The sequence below is a fragment of the Symphalangus syndactylus genome, chromosome 17 (assembly GCF_028878055.3).
Source record: "Symphalangus syndactylus isolate Jambi chromosome 17, NHGRI_mSymSyn1-v2.1_pri, whole genome shotgun sequence".
NCBI classification, from domain to species: Eukaryota; Metazoa; Chordata; class Mammalia; order Primates; family Hylobatidae; genus Symphalangus; species Symphalangus syndactylus.
The window spans coordinates 34,374,441-34,391,750 of record NC_072439.2 but is presented as its reverse complement, the minus strand read 5'-3'; the positions used below and the strand labels follow the sequence as shown (position 1 = coordinate 34,391,750).

Sequence of the window (17,310 nt, the reverse complement as noted above, 5' to 3'; positions counted from 1 at the left end):
TATTCCAGTGTTTGGTGACGTAGGGGGTGGCTATCAGATTATTTCCTGAAAATAAGTTTGGCTATGAGTGGGGAATAGGATTTTAAAGATAGCATTTTTTAATTATGTTTTAAAATCAATTTTGCACTCACAAGTTACATATGGATAGATTATACTTGTGTAAAAAAAATTTCCCTCAATAACTACCTGATCTCAATGTACTTCATGTCAGTTCTGAGATTTCCTGAGATAAAGACCCACTGTTATCAGTTCGTGTGTGTGTATATGTGTATATGTGTATCTGTAAAATATATGTATTATTTGATGCATGTGTGTACATTAAAAAAATAAGTATATCATATTGAACCTATAGTTCTATAATTGTTTTATATTTCCCCCTCAGCATGTTAGTATATGTGGTATATTTTTGTTAGTATAGATAAATGGCATATCTTACTTTGGCTAAACCACTGGTCACTTAATGTATTGGTAATAAACTTTTTCGTTATTAAAAACAATGCTGCAATTAATATCTCTGATACATAATAGCTCCCTGGGCACATTATGTTAGAAAGTCAGACACAGAGAGGCCAGGCGCGGTGGCTCATGCTTGTAATCCTAGCACGAGGTCAGGAGATCAAGACCATGGTGAAACCCTGTCTCTACTAAAAATACAAAAAAAAAAATTAGCTGGGCGTGGTGGCGGGCGCCTGTAGTCCCAGCTACTTGGAGAGACTGAGGCAGGAGAATGGCGTGAACCAGGGAGGCAGAGCTTGCAGTGAGCCGAGATTGCGCCACTGCACTCCAGCCTGGGCGACAGAGCGAGACTCCGTCTCAAAAAAAAAAAAAAAAAGAAAGTCAGACACAGAGAAGAGGTTTTAGATATATTTATATATTTAGTTTACTGCCTCTGCCACTGTACTGAAGGTTGGTTAGGAATGAGAAGTCTTATGGCGCTCTGTAGTCCCAGAATCTTGCACGGTGCCTGGGACTTTATGCATAAACTGCATTTGTTGGGTAAATTAATAGTGTGGTCATTATTATAATAAAGGAATACCTGGATTGAGATAGGAGCATAAAAACAGGGCCTTTATAAGGAGATCCTGATAATAGCTTTTCTTTGATTTCTAAGACATACAAATTTGATTTAAATGTTTAAGATAAAATACCAATAATAACTATCATTTATTGAGCACTTGCTAAGTGCCAGACTGTATACTAGTTACTTTGCATGTATTATTTCACACATATTTATCAGAGCAAGTTCATTGAATAAGCATTAATACCTCCAACTTACAGGTGGAAGAACTGAGGTCCAGTGAGATAAATAACTTGTCTGAAGTCACGTGGTTAGTAAATGTCAATGTTGCGATTCAAGGATTCAGTTGAATCCCAGAGGACCTTGCTCTTAGGAATTAGATACAGCAAGTGCAGAAATGGATGCTGGAGGATAGTACAGAGCTTTTAAAGGTAGAGAAGTTTCCCAGCAGATCTAAACAAATTCAGGCAGTTTTGTGTAGCTAAAAACTACATAATGAATGAGTCACTCTATATACCCTGCGAATGCGCAAATGTATAGCTCTTGAATGAATGTGGTGCGAGAAGGTTGAATCAAGTGTTCTTCTCAACAGGGACCAGTAATCTAGATGGAAAGAGGACACCCAAATTTATTACCTGGTTTCTAGACCCACTTTTGTCATTAACCTATTATATTGCTTTATTCAAACCTGGGGACTCTGTCTCCGTACCTTTGAATGGGCAAGTATTATTCACCCTCAAAAAAGAATTGGGACACTTAACTATGTTATGTCATTGAGTATCAGAGCTGGAAGGAACCTGAGGATCATAACCCAAGCTAATCATTGCCTAATGAGGAATGTAAGGCCAGAGAAGTTAGATAACTCATCACAGCCACACAGAGGCAGACTAAGATTTAGAAACCAGGATTCCTTAGTCCTAAGCTTTTCCCCCACCCCACTTCGCTACGGAGTTTTTTTATTTTTTTATTTTTTTTTTTATTATTATGCTTTAGGTTTTAGGGTACATGTGCACAATGTGCAGGTTTGTTACATATGTATCCATGTGCCATGTTGTTTTGCTGCACCCATTAACTCGTCATTTAGCATTAGGTATATCTCCTAATGCTGTCCCTCCCTCCTCCCCCCACCCCACAACAGTCCCCGGAGTGTGATGTTCCCCTTCCTGTGTCCATGAGTTCTCATTGTTCAATTCCCACCTATGCACTGTTGGTGGGACTGTAAACTAGTTCAACCATTGTGGAAGTCAGTGTGGCGATTCCTCAGGGATCTAGAACTAGAAATACCATTTGACCCAGCCATCCCATTACTGGGTATATACCCAAAGGACTATAAATCATGCTGCTATAAAGACACATGCACACGTATGTTTATTGCGGCACTATTCACAATAGCAAAGAGTTGGAACCAACCCAAATGTCCAACAACGATAGACTGGATTAAGAAAATGTGGCACATATACACCATGGAACACTATGCAGCCATAAAAAATGATGAGTTCATGTCCTTTGTAGGGACATGGATGAAACTGGAAAACATCATTCTCAGTAAACTATCTCAAGGACAAAAAACCAAACACCGCATGTTCTCACTACGGAGTTTTCGAAAAAGCATGAAGCACTTCACTTTGCTACTGTAAGGGAGGGTTATTGAATCTCCCTGGTGCTATTCTCCAAACTATTCATAAACCCAACTGACACCTCTGTGTTTTTCTCTAGTCGTTATTCAGGAGAGGTTCATGTCACAAATCACTTTTTGTTTTAACCTGTTTCACAATTATTTTTGAACATGTATTATTTCCCTACTGGAATGCTGAACTTCTCGAGGTCAAGGACTATGTTTTGTTTACCTTCTCCCCCAGCCCTCACCCCATCTCAACCCCATCCCAACCCCATCCCAGGCCCCAGTGCCTAAACCTTGGAGAGCAACTTTAGGGTCTGCTCAAGTCTAACCTGAATATGGGCAGACTGAATCATTTCTTCCTTGGAAGTTCACCTTCTTGCTCTCTACAGTTCCTGATATATGTCCCTGGACTCCATTTGTTGGTCGCATTTAATTTTAATTCAGCAGAAGCTAGTGATCTCCGATGGGAAGGTGAGAAGGAGAGACATCTGGGGACCGTCAGCAACAGGATCTGTGGCTTGAGGCTTAGCACCCTGGGGCCTAATGTCAGACATTGGTTTCAGGTCTTCAGTGTCTGAATGAAGAAGGCAGTTTCTACCCCCCTTAGGGGCCCACAGGCAGGTCTCCTTTGGGGGTCAGGATTACTGGGAATACTAATTAATTCATTAGTGGGGTTGATGGATTATCAGGCTGTCTCCTGGCAGAGGGTCCTTGGGGGAGGGGGGGAACAGATTGCTGCTCATAAATCTGCCTGTTGCCTCCCCTCTCTCTGCTTCAATGGCTCCCGGGCGTTAGGCCTGTGGGCCAGCAACTGAGTACTGGTCTCCTTTTCCCCACTCAGCAGATGGTTCTTACAGGTTAGCTCAGAGCTTTATAAAAAGCAGCAGAGAAAGAAGGAAGGGCTGGGGATTGGCCCTCTGGCCCAGGAACCATGTGGGGGGAGGAGAATGCATGCAAATGCCTTGTATTCTCCTTTCCTAGGGCAGTCACCACCCCTTTTCCTTTGCTGACAGCCCACACCCCTCCTGCCCCTTCCTGCCCTCTCAAAGTTGAACAGCCAACTGTACAACTGTCAATGAGTTGTGACGAGGGTGACCCTGATGAAATAGATTCCATCCATCCCTCTGCAAAAAGCAGCTCTTAAAGAAAATTTGGCACTCACAACTCTCTCCCCATCTTCAGGGGTGTGCACGTTCACACGTGCGTGTGTATGTGTGTGTGTGTGCTCACATACACACACACACACACACAAATGTATTTTGAAGGCTAATCCTATTGTGTCCAGTCCCTTACATCTGTCAGAGAAAGCAAGGAGTCCTGCAGAATGTTTTATCCCCACCCTCATCTTTGTCTCAATATGTTCACCTTTCTGCTAATCTGCTGTTACTCCCTGCCCCTGAAAATTTCACAGGCATCAGTGCCATCAACTTCTAAATATCCATGGACAGGGTTTTGAAGACACAAAGCAGGAGATCAATTCATTCAATAAGTGCTCATTGAACAATGATTAAGCACCTCTATCCTAGACATAAATTACCTCATAGATAAATTTCCTGTGGCAGAGGAGTGAATTCTGATTTGTTTTTTAGAGATCTGCTATTCCCATCATGTGTTGTTTAATTATTCTGAAAATGAAGTTTATTTTCCTGAGCAGATATTTTTCTGGATAGGGATACAAATAAAGGTAAGTAAGAGATTAAAGAGCTGCTGAAAATAAATAACTTCCTATGAAAACTGAAAAAAGTGTTAATTTTTATTTTCTTGTTTTCTGTGAAAAACAAGAGTCATATGACATTTATATCAGAATTAAAAATAACTATTTTCAAACTTAAGATGCTCTTTTCAACTTTATGAGCAGTGAAACTATCTTTTGTTTCAGCCCTCTACAGTTTTCCTTGCACACAGGCATATTAATAGTTTTTCATTTCTGTTTGACGCATGTGCTAGTTATGTTGTTAGACCACGTGATTCTCAAAAAGCTGGGGATACTCTGGTTTCTTTTCAGATTGTATAAATATTTTGCCTTTTGCCAAAACGCCTGAGGAATTATCCTTCAAGTCAATTTCTAAAAGAAGTTGAACTTGGATTCGTAGCTCTATCAAGCTATGATGGAAAAACTCATTTTACAGATATGAAAACTGATGCCCAGAGTGAAGTTGACTTACTCAAGGTCATTCAGCCAATTGCTTAATCTGAGCACCTTTCTTTTTCCTTGTTGGAAACACAAGATGATTAGAAAATCTTTGGTATCTTAAGTTCACAATCATTTATTTTTCCTTGGTGAAGTTTTAAATAAGATAGTATGAAAATCTATATATTTAAATTATTGCAGATGTAGTTTTCTTTCTGTTTTCTAGCAATTTAATTCAACCTCCTAATACCAAAGGAGTTTTAGGAATTATTATGAGCCTTCTCTTCTTCTAAGCTTATTACTACTCAGGTGGACTTTTTCTACGTGAATGCTTAATGATGTATTTTTGAAAAACAATAGTAGATCTCAGTTTGTAACTCAAGGAACTAAATGTCCTTAAAATGAAGGATTTTATTAATTTCCTTTTTGTTTTTATAAATTTCAAGTGATCAGAAAGTTGAAAGAATAGTACAATAAATATAGCTTCATCTATATTCACAAATTAAAAGTTTTAATGAGAGTAGCTTTGACGTGCTGAAAAGGTGGGAGAGACATACTTCTTCCTTCTACTTTTAGAACTCTGAAGTTTAAAAGCCAAAGACCCCAGTCCACATGTGTAAGGAAGCAGCCACTGATGCTGTGTCCTTGACACGCATCTGTCTCACCTTTCGATTCTTTTCAGACGTAGGTCAGCAGCTTCATCTGCCCTTTTCAGCTCTCTCTCCAAGTCTATCCCCAATTTTCTTTCTCCATTCTGTCCACACTACTCCGCTCCCATTTCTTACCTTTTTAATCACAAAGGTTTCCAATCCACTTTTTCTTTACTCCTTAACTTCAGCAACTCTCCTTCCCTGCTCCCCTTCCACCAAACCCAATCTCTATTTAAACAAACAAACGGGCGGCAAAACTGGACCTGGCCAGAGGAGCCTTTCAAGTGGGCGTGTCCTTCGGCTGGGGAAAGGGAGGAGTTAGACTCTGGGCAACATCACTCCTCCCTGGTCAGCTGGGAGAGCAATCAAAACTGCAGCAAGTCAGAGGCTCCGGCCAGACAGCAGGAGCTGCCCAGAGGCTGTGGTCCTGAAAGCTCCTCTCCGGGGAGCTAACCAGGGAGAAGAGGTACTGAAGAGCGACTAAACTGGCTGCAGCGGAGACATCAGCCCGAAGGCGTCCTTGAGGAGCATACGGAACTCCAAGGAAGAAGTAGAATAAGGAGCAGGCAGAGAAACCAGACCCGGTGGAATCTCTAAGAGGTAACAACTGGGTTTAACATGGATCGCTGAAAGCATCTCTTTCTCCTACCATCTGGATGGTCAGGGAGACTTGGCTTCTCTGTCCTCTAAGACGCAGATTCACAGAGTTCACTCCAGGAACTGCCAGTGACCGAGGTGAGCCAGTGGTTGGGGTGGTAAGGGGGCTAAAGTTTCTGTGGGAAGTTCCCACTCACCTAGAGGAGCAGTTGGGGTGAGGAAAGTCTCTTTTGGGTAAGGCAGGAGGAAGTGGGACTTAGGAAACTTGGAATGTAGAAGCTAGTGAGTTGGAACACTTAGGGAAAAATATAAACATTTTAAATAATTTTATTAAATTTTATAGCACTTGCTACCCAAAGTGAAACACATAGACACTCACAATCATTTTAATAAAGTGAAGAATACAGATGATCTCCCCCAATTCCTGTCAAAGCCACTCTTTCATTTTGCCAGTGGTGAAAATGTCGAAAAGTTTAACTGCTTTTCCAAGGTGGCCCAGCAAGTAGGTTGGAAGAATTGACCCAATCCACCACTCTGCTCACAGCATTTTAGGGCTATGCAAGGACAGAGGGGGAGGCAGGGAAAGGAAAACAGAATGAGGAATCAGAGAAGATTGTGGAAAGTCCTCGGGATAGATTCTCACCATTAACTATTTTGTTTACTAAATATGCTCGAATAGTTGACACAGGGTGGGGGAAATTTCCTTTTCGTCAGCCCTTTCAGATGGGAAATTAGAAGAAAAAGATTGTCCAAGTATATTTTTCCTTTCTCTGCTTCACACTCATCATTTGCCCACAAAAAGGTATACTCAGAAAATACTAATGAAATGTAAAATACCCACCCCCATTTTTTTGACAGAGGAAGCAGAGGTGAAATGCTGAGCAACATGCAGGGAAAAATAAGGGATTGAGTAACTTCTGTTAACTATTAAGATCTGAGGCAATGGCACCTGAAGTATTACATGGCTTTGCTGGACAAAATGTGTGTGTATGTGCATGCATGTACACGCATGTGCACATATATTAATAAAGGGGAAAATAGAGTAGAAAAGAAGAGCATAGAACAACCTACTGGCTTTTTCCAAGCAGTACAACTTGTGAACATCCTGGTCTGGATTCTGTCTTTTTAATGCCAAGACTGTGCAACTCTGGGAAAAGAATTTAGTCTATTTAGTTCTTAGATTTCCTAGAAACTGGGCTGGACGGCCCCCTTTCTGTTGTATTTAGTCATCAGATCAGGAGGTAAAGAGATTATTACCAGCTTTTAAGAGGAAAGACACCATCTAACTACCACAAATCCACATGTGAGTTCCCCTTACATATTAATTAGTTGAAACATCTCCACAATAAATAAAAAATTTGTAAAAGTGTAGAAAGAATTCCAGGACAGCTTCACATAGTAGTAATGCTTAATGACTTTGGCCTGAGTAGTAAAAATATTGGGCAGTAACAATCATTGCCTAAGCAAACACTTTGCTAGAACAGATTTAAAATTTTTAAAAATATGAGAACTATTTTGAATTAAAGAGAACTGGCCAAACTTGAAATTTCACTGAAAGATCCCATAGAACAAGGAAAATTCTGTCATATTATGTAGGTATAAAAGACAATCCAAATACCAAATGGCTAAAAATGGACTTTGTAAGACCAGAATGTGTTTACATGTATGGGTAGGGAAGGGCCAGATTCTGCCCCTTGAGCCAGTATTCATTGATTTTTGTCATATTCGAGCCTACTTCCTAAGTAATTTGTGAGCTAATTTCTTTCCTAGGAATTGAGGCAACCTTAAGATGGTATATCATGATGCTTTGTGAGATAGTGCTACAGGCTTTCTCAAACAGCTTCTGTAAAACAATTGCCAACCTTCACATTGGCATAACAATTTTACAAAGTACTTGTGCTCTCATTATCTCCTTGTTTTTCATGAAAACTTCTAAATGATGTAGGAAAGACAATCTTATTGTCATTTTGCCCTAAGGGTACAATAATTACAAATAATTACAAGAATTTTTGTGTGCTCATTTAATGAGTGCATGATGAAAGAGTCTTGGTTTCATGCTTCTTTCAGTACACCTCTGAGATGGTTCCTTAACAGGCTGAACGCAACATTAGATTTAGGCACCTGTTCTAGAGAAAACCCTTGGTTTCTTTGATCACAACTTTTGTTGTGATCAGTATGTGTGATCACAGTACACATATTTTCAACACTCAAATTTAAAACTAGATGTTTCTATTTTTTTCCTGTTAACCCTTTTGATGCATTGAAAATATTTAGGTGAAAAAAGTCAGATAAACATTTTTCTTTATATTTCATGAGTCTTGGCTTTCACTGCTTTCACTTCTCTTTGATAGACACTGTATGTATATTATCCTCAGAGCTCTGCCATTTGGCTTTGGTGGGAAAAATTGTATTCCCAATACAGAAGGTTCATGAACCTGAAAATGTATGTGATTGAATAGGAGTGTCAAACCAACTGTTTTCTCCCAATTATAAGACAGAGTGAAAGTCTGGGAGCTAACTTCCATCTTGAATATGATGGAAGAGTTCTAGTCAACTCAGTGGAGGCAGTTGATAGGGCTTGGTTTCCTCACCTCTTGCCGCAGAACAAAACTTTTGATTTCAGTTTCAATAGGAGATTGGAGGAGTAGGTGTATTGGGGGAATTTTTTCAAATAGATGTTGAAATGAAGCCATTGGCTTTTGTTGATACAAATCAATATTAATAACAGATTCTAATTATACCTATTCTTGTCCAAGTGGCCAGAAAAATTCATGGTGATGTTTAGGAGAACAATACCTAATACTTCACATGAAATTCATGCTGTATGACACTATTCAAAATGCTTCAAATGTATCAACTCATTTTATGCTCCTAATAATCCTATGAGGTAGGATTGTTATTATTCTCATTTTAAGGAGGAGGAGACTGAGGCAGATAAGGGTTATGACACTGGCCTAAATTCATGTATCTGGTGAGTAGTGGAGCTGAAGTTTGAATCCAGGTAATCTGACACTGGAGTCTGTGCTGTCTATCCCACCATGGGAAAAATGACAGGCTACTGAGTAACTGTCAGATGATTTTCTAAACCAATCAGAGGTAATATCCAGATAGTAAAAGACACACTAGTTGATACAGTCTGTTTTATTATTCATCTGTGAGAAATAATTTTTATTTTTGAATAAGCAAACGTGTGTGAATAGATTAGATAAGAAAACCCAAGAATAAACAGGAAATAAATGTATAGATGTTTTATAGCATTTACAGCTATAAAATTCTTTATTATATTTTTATTTCTCTTACAAGAATCACATAACCTGTATGTTAGCCTTATTTTATTAGAGGAAATGGAAGAACAGATAACTTTATATAATGTGTTTGGGATCAACAACCCAGGAATTAGGAGAATTGGGACTAGAGTTCACATTTGTGTTATTCTAGCTTCCATTCTTTTGAAACCATACTATATACTCATGGGATTCTCTTGGAAGTTAATGGACCAGCACCTGTGAGAACAGAGGAAGTTAAACTGAAGCCATCTATGTCCTTCCCATGATTAGTAAGAGAACAAAGGTGAAAGAAAACTGGTTGACCTTTTCATTGCTTTGGCCAAAGCCAGTTCATTCTTTTCCTTTATACCCACCAACAAGCTGATTGGAAAGCAGCTCCTTGACTCTTACAGAAACCATTAAATATGTTAGAAGTAAAAGATGGTCTATTCTATCCTCCCAATCTCACTTATTTTGATGTGTGTGAATATTGACAGATCTTAACAAGAGTCTAGAAGTATAGAGGTAGGGATGGTGAAAAAGGCTAAATCCCCCACCTAGGATGGTATTCAGATCCAGGGACAATTCAGGAGACTCTCCTCTCTTGCCCCTTCCTTCTTTCCTTCCTTCTCTCCTTTTCATGCATCTCAGTATGAGCCAGTGATCATAATGATAATGAAGATAAGAGAATGAGGATAAGGAGAAAAAGGGGGCAGATGAGGAAGAGAGGGAGGGGGAATATATGGGTGAAAGCAACAAGAAAAACATTTGAAAGATGAAGAAATCCTGGAATATGAGCATTAAAAGGCACCTCAAAGAACACCCTTTGGATGATGGTCACTCCTGTTGACTCAGTTCTATTGCTGCACCTCTCCTGAAGCCAAAGTGCCTTTCTTTCTTCCTGTAGCTGTGACAGAAGAAGAACAAGGAAAAGAAAAACATAAAACCTAAGATGTAAAATAAGGAGAATTGATTTTATGTCCCGCTTCACCAGCACTATATCTTTGCATTTCCATCACTTACACTACCCGACCCACAGTGACCTTGAGTATAAAATGAGCATAACAATTTCTATCTCCCTCAAAGGTTTACTATAAGAAACATACAAATTAATGGATGCAAAAGTGCTCTGTAAACTTTAAAATGCTATACAAATGTTATTATAATTATATGGGCAGCATTAGGTTTCCCAAGCCCACTCCATCCTTTTTGGCCTTAGAGTGCACCTGCCTCTGGAAGAGCTGTGTTACTTTAACAGAAAGTTAATTAGGTTCTTTACCCTCCCTCTGGATATCTGCCTGAGTTAGAAGTGCAGCTCAGCACACAAGCTCTATCATCCATATTAAAAGTGGGATTTTCTGAGTTGGCCTGGGCAGCTAGTTGACCAATAGGTTCCAATGTGTGTTTTCAATAAAGCTGCTTACCCAGGAAGCCTTATTAAGTGAGTAAGTCAAGCTGACATGATTTCCGTGCTGATTAACATGAAACCTAGGCTGTTTTCGCAATGCAGTTACATTAATTATTTATAGGAGGTAAATGAGGTTACAAGGAAAACAAGCTCCAATTACCAGAAACAAATCAAATAATATATCTTTATTTTTAAAAGCTATGTACTAATCCCTGGGTTCACTGATTTGAGGCTCAAGCTTCAAAGAACAGAAAACATTTATTACATTCTCCTCTTTCTCATAATAAAAGGTGATGGTGGATTTCATATTTCAAAGAGTAGCTGGTAAACTGGGATGCCCCAATGGAGCTTATCAGATACTTTTATTTGGTAAACCATATGCCTAAAAATTGCTTAGCAAGCTTTAAAACAATTCAAACTCTTCCAGAATTGGATGCAAAATGTTTACTAAATCACCAGTCTCTTCTGGTTTTCAAATAGTGAATTTTGCATACAAAATTCTGATTAAACAGTGTGTTAGTGAATTAAAGTAGTCAGGCTATTCCTGTGTTTGCCTGAAATAGTCCTCACTTGTGTTAGCAGTCGCTATGTTCTGTTCCACTAGTTCCACTAGTATTTGTTCCAGATTTTTCATTTTAAATAAAGTATTATTATAGTAGTTGTACTAAACCTTGGATGGGTTTGGTAGACCACTGGCTGCACTCCTAGCTGTTGCCATGGTCTTGTCTGATGGTGTGAGATGCATGTGCAAAGAGTTCGCACTTTAACATATGGGCAAATTTGAAAGATGAGCAGTGATAACCCTCCTTTCTTTTCATGATCCTTTCAAGATGCCATGTCACTAACACTTCTAACATAACTCACACTAGACAGAACACAAAGTGCTTACTGAAAAACAGAATGCTCCTCTGGTGATAGTGAGAGTAATGTTTGATGGTCACGTGTTGGACCAGCCAGTTGTGTCATGGACAACTTGAAGGAGATGATTGAGGCCACCAATTAGCAATACTGGTGAGAAACATAGGGTATTATCGGCTAGATGGATGTGAAATGCTTCTAAATACGGGTTGAGTAGTCTTTTGTAGAACACATACAAAGTAGTCTGAATGATCTGTCTACAGTTTTTTATTTTGTATGGTGTAAATATACAACAGCGTGCTTGTTTGACTATTTGATGGGTTTTTTATTTTGTAGTAACAATAATTATTACACACATATACTTATTTTTAGCATGCTCTTTCACTTTCAGAAATTTCTCTATTTGGACAGTAATTTATATACTCACCTCATTTTTCCCCTTTTATGTTCTGGATTCTGGAAAGAAAGAAAAATATATCTTTGGACAGGTATATCAGTCATTTTGTATAAAACATTCATGAGATAAAAAAAATCTAAGAATAAAAAGAGTTAGGCGCTAACACTGCAATGAATAATCAAGTCAATTTTCTTTTTCTATAGTATATTTTCTTATACTATGCCATAACTAAAGAGTATTCTGGGAATTTCTTTCAGTTTTGGATTTGTCATTTAGAATGGAAGACCTGGACAAGATAATTACATATAAAAAACTTTAGTTTCAAATAAAATCAGGTACTCACAGGAATTAACCTTTGATATTTCCCTTTTCCAGAGTCTGGAAATGTCAAAAACTTATGTGAAATCCAAAGAGATGGGAGAGCTAGTCAACACACCATCCTGGATGGATAAAGGTCTGGGCTCCCAAAATGAGGTGAAGGAGGAAGAGAGTAGACCAGGTACTTATGGGATGCTCAGCAGCTTAACTGAAGAGCATGACAGTATTGAGGAAGAAGAAGAAGAGGAAGAAGATGGGGAGAAACCTAAGAGAAGGGGTCCCAAGAAAAAGAAGATGACCAAAGCTCGCCTTGAGAGATTCAGGGCTCGAAGAGTCAAGGCCAATGCCAGAGAACGGACCCGGATGCATGGCCTGAACGATGCCCTGGATAACCTGAGGCGAGTCATGCCGTGCTACTCTAAAACCCAAAAACTTTCCAAGATAGAGACGCTTAGACTGGCCAGGAACTATATTTGGGCTTTATCTGAAGTCCTGGAGACTGGCCAGACACCTGAAGGGAAAGGATTTGTGGAGATGCTGTGTAAAGGGCTCTCTCAGCCCACAAGCAACCTGGTGGCTGGATGTCTCCAACTGGGCCCTCAGTCTGTCCTCCTGGAGAAGCATGAGGATAAATCTCCTATTTGTGACTCTGCCATCTCTGTGCACAACTTCAACTATCAGTCTCCGGGGCTGCCTAGCCCTCCTTATGGCCATATGGAAACACATCTCCTTCATCTCAAGCCCCAAGTATTCAAGAGTTTGGGAGAATCGTCCTTTGGGAGTCATCTACCTGACTGCAGTACGCCCCCATATGAGGCCCCACTCACTCCACCCCTGAGCATCAGTGGGAACTTCTCCTTGAAGCAAGATGGGTCTCCTGACCTAGAAAAATCCTGCAGCTTCATGCCACATTACCCTTCTTCAAGTCTAAGCTCAGGGCATGTGCATTCAACTCCTTTTCAGGCTGGTACCCCCCGTTATGATGTTCCTATAGACATGTCCTATGATTCCTACCCCCATCATGGTATTGGGACCCAACTCAGTACAGTCTTCACTGAGTGAGCCAGTAAGTTCAATGTTTCAGAGAATGACGTGGAGACGTTTTCCATAATTCAAGTGGTTGAGCTAAAGATTCAATGACCTTAAAGGATCCCTATGGATATATATCAAACAATATTTCAAGTCCATTTAGGCTTTCCTTCACCTATCACCTCTTTTCTCATCACCTTCTCACATTGCATTGATTTCTTTATAGAGTCCTCAAGTGAAAATATTTGATGATTTAACAACCATGTGAAAATAGAACGGAAGACCTGGGCCCTATTCCAGTGGTGCCAAAACTCATTGCATAATCTATGCCAATTAATTTTCCATTTCTGGCCTTTGTTTATTTACTAGCAATTGTAAATAAACAAATTGTATTTATATGAGGCAACTGTTCTAAGTCCAGATGATTTCTAAAGTCCTTCACAGTTCTGAAATTCTATAACTGTGGTGATCACTCTTGACAATTTCTTGAAACTGAAAGAATAGAGAAATAATAGGAAGGGGATGCTATGCATAGAATGATCAAATTGAGTAATCAGAGGGAACACAAGGTGCATGTCTCTTGGCTCACAGAATGCAAAGCTTGTTTGGATTTAATGATAGGACTTCTTTGTATCTATTGAAAAATAGCTTCTGGAAGCTAAAAGTCTAACATGGCTGTCACTGTGAAGAACAAAACATGTTCTTTAAGAGATTAACTTTATTTGTTATTAGACTAAAAGTTGAACATATCTTCCTTATGATTTGAAGAACCATAGTAGAGAACCGTAATAGAGGCCTCTTGCCAACTTTATTCTTGATAATATTTCAAAACCATTTTTCTCAGTACTAGAGGTAGGGCAAACAAGTCACTGAAGCCTCAGACTCCTATGACTAATGGGACATAGAGAAGTCTTTTAGACCATGACCTCCATAACCAGAGGGCTCCGGAATTTCTGATGAAGGAAGCTCAGGTGCTGCTGTTAGAATCAGCACATAACACAGGTTTATATTAAAGAGCAATAAAATAGCTATTGGCTATAATAACTACCATAGTGCAGGGACCCTCTCCAGCTCACAGTTGCTCATGGGAAAAACCAATGGATTTTTTTTAAGCAAGATGAATTTCATTTGGTTAAACATGATTAAAACCATCCACCTCTGTCCACACCAATACATTTTCCAGAAGCACAAGCACCAATCAATTTATTGACCAAGGTTAAATGTTTCCAACATATATGTAGTTCCTTAACTCTCCCCCTACACCAATTGTTACCTCTTCCTCACTTCTAAGACAGAATATGTTATTACATATTGTAAATAACATTTCTGGTGACCAAACTTAAGGATGCAGAAATGAAATCCAAGGTTGGTGAATATTTTTACCAACTATGTCTTCATCACAGGTTTAACCCAATTTGCAGAGTGCTTGTTTTTCTTTATGTAACTCCTTTTTCCTTTATATCAACACTAACTTCATCAAGTTTGTATTTTTTTCAGAAAATGAGACCTGAGAAATTTTCCTATCATGTTCAATCAGCCAGGACAGTTATTTAAGTCAAACCAGAGCCTGAATGGCTTATTTAATAGTAGATCAGGTCCTGCTCCTGCAAAAAAGGGTAAGTTTAACATGCAGGGTACATCAACAGTGCCAATTTAAAAAATGATAACACATATTAGTATGTCATTTTCTATAGCTCAGCTATACCCTAAAATCTGCCAACTATATGTGTATCTTGTCTGCTTACCTCTCTTATTTATTATCTCCATAGAGTATAAGTTATTTTTTTTTCCATTTTGCTCTCAGCACTTACCTTGCTGTATTTTGAACCCTTGGTTTGTAAATACACTTGAAAGTAGCCTTGCAGAGAGATCTTAAGCCCCATCAGCCGCCAAAGTGGTTCCCCTTATCACAATCTGCCCCAGAGGAAATAGGCAAGTAAAATGATGTATAAAGTCATACTATGTGCTTTCTGAGTATATACTGCACTTACCTTTGTGAGGGGCTGTGGGAGGGTCTATCCTCAAAGCTAGCATTTTCTGGCATTTAAGTTTGTAGATAATCACTGTTGTCTTGAGTTATTTATTAGATATTATTTATTTAATTTATTTCTCTCTTCCTTTCATGAAAATTCCTTTAGCCCCATAGATGTGCTTGCAAACCCTTCCTAAAATTTTATTTGGAAAGTAGCTCCTAATTTTGCCAAGAACTGCTGAGTTTTGGAGTGAGGTGAAAGGAAAAAATAGAGAATTACCTCTTTGATAACTTTTATAAAAAGCAGCAATAATTCGAATGGCTATGCAAGTTAATGTTTTTAGATTCTTTCCTTCAGTCTGAAATGAGCCAGAGTTATTCTTTAATAATCTGCTGTTTATGCCTTTGGGGAGTATGGTACCCATGAGCCAGGCCTCCCTGAAATTGTACAGAGGGATTTTATAATTGAATTAAAATTTAGGAATGCAATAGCTTGTAAAGAGCCTGCTCTCCAACCTAGGGTGGTCTCATTCTTCTGGAGACTTTTTTAGATAAAGTAAAATAATTGTTTAAATATTTTGTTTAAAATATGACTGTTTTTCCTCCCTTTTTCCTAGCAGAAATAAAGCTGTAAGTCTTATTAGATGTTGTGTTGTGCTGTGTTGTTAGTCTTCAAAACTTTCATTCACTCTCATTTATTCCTTTTCTTGGGCTCTATGTCCTACAAGCAGCTAGCTGAGCGAAGACTGGTCCGTCAGGAAGATTTACACATCCCCTAATTCAATTGATCTTGCTAGAATATTCGAAATATGCAGTTAGAAGTCTAGAAGCACTGGTCTCTGCCACTCATATAATCAAGTATAAAATCTACAGTTAAGAAAAAATAATCTTACAGATTACAGGGCTATGGGCAGTCTAAGCAATCAAACCACAGATAAATGGGAAGATGTGCTATTATCTAAAGTAGGTGGGCTGAACAACTTTTCAAAAAAATTATGAAATATGTTTTTTGGCAACTCTTCCTCTTGATTTTTTTCTTTCAGGTTTCTCTAGTTAAAACTTTCCAGGATCCCTTCTTGCATGTATAAAGTGATAATAATAAAGAAATAATAGTAATGATATTATTAATAATAAATATAAATAGAAAAGTTAGTTAATCAAGGTAGGGACTTGGCTTAAAATATTTAAGAAACAAAAATATAGCATAAAAGTTATCTTTCCACCCCTATCTTCCATCTTCCAGTTCCCACTCTCCAACTAGAAAATACTTAAACATTTTTTTAGCTTACTAGTTATCAGAGATCTTTTATGGATATATAAACAAATATTAGGTACAAATATTAAGGTGTATTATTCTCTTTTTTTCCTTCAAGTGGTAACAATATAACACATTTCTGCATATTTTTTTTACATTTAACCACAAATCTTGGGGTATTTTAAATAAAAGTTTCTTAATTCTTTGTTATAACTGGCTAGCATTCCATACTAAAATAACATAATTTATGAAATTGAGTCCCATAATTTAGATTTTTTTCCATCTCTTGCAATATCAAATAAATGATTATGTACACATGTCATTTGACACATTAGAAGAATCTTTATTTTGCAAAGAATGGTCCAGAGGGGCAAATAGAAACTGACAGATAACAACGACCCCATCTAGCAGATAGTGGATGCTTACTACGTAATGTTACATTTCTAAGTGTCTTACACGTATGAATTCATTCAATCCTAAAGCCACTCCTATAAGGTGGTCACTATTAGTATTCCCATTTCACAGATTAGGAAACTAATCTGTTTAGTTTAGTGAAACTAAATGAATCATGGTGGAACCAGGATTGATTTGAGCTAGTTGGTTTATCCAGAAGATTTGAAATGATCCTCAGTAGCTGTTTGCCTGGTAGGTATATGAGGATGTCATATCTGTGTAATGCTGGAGCCAGCAAAAGTGGAATTAGTATTTGACACCCCTCAAACTGTCCTTTACATATGATACTCTGTTACATCTATGACCCAGGCTGACCCATGTCCACACTTTGCAACAG

The 17,310-nt window shown here is 38.5% G+C and overlaps 1 protein-coding gene across 1 annotated transcript; it reads left to right on the top strand.

Moving 5' to 3' along the window:
* Positions 1-5,816: 5,816 nt before the first annotated feature.
* NEUROD4 (neuronal differentiation 4) lies at positions 5,817-15,910 on the top strand. The gene is made up of 2 exons (XM_055250621.1): positions 5,817-6,155; positions 12,322-15,910. Exon 2 carries the CDS (start codon positions 12,331-12,333, stop codon positions 13,324-13,326), a length of 996 nt encoding a protein of 331 aa, XP_055106596.1. The 5' UTR covers positions 5,817-6,155; positions 12,322-12,330; the 3' UTR covers positions 13,327-15,910.
* The last annotated feature ends 1,400 nt before the right edge of the window (positions 15,911-17,310 follow it).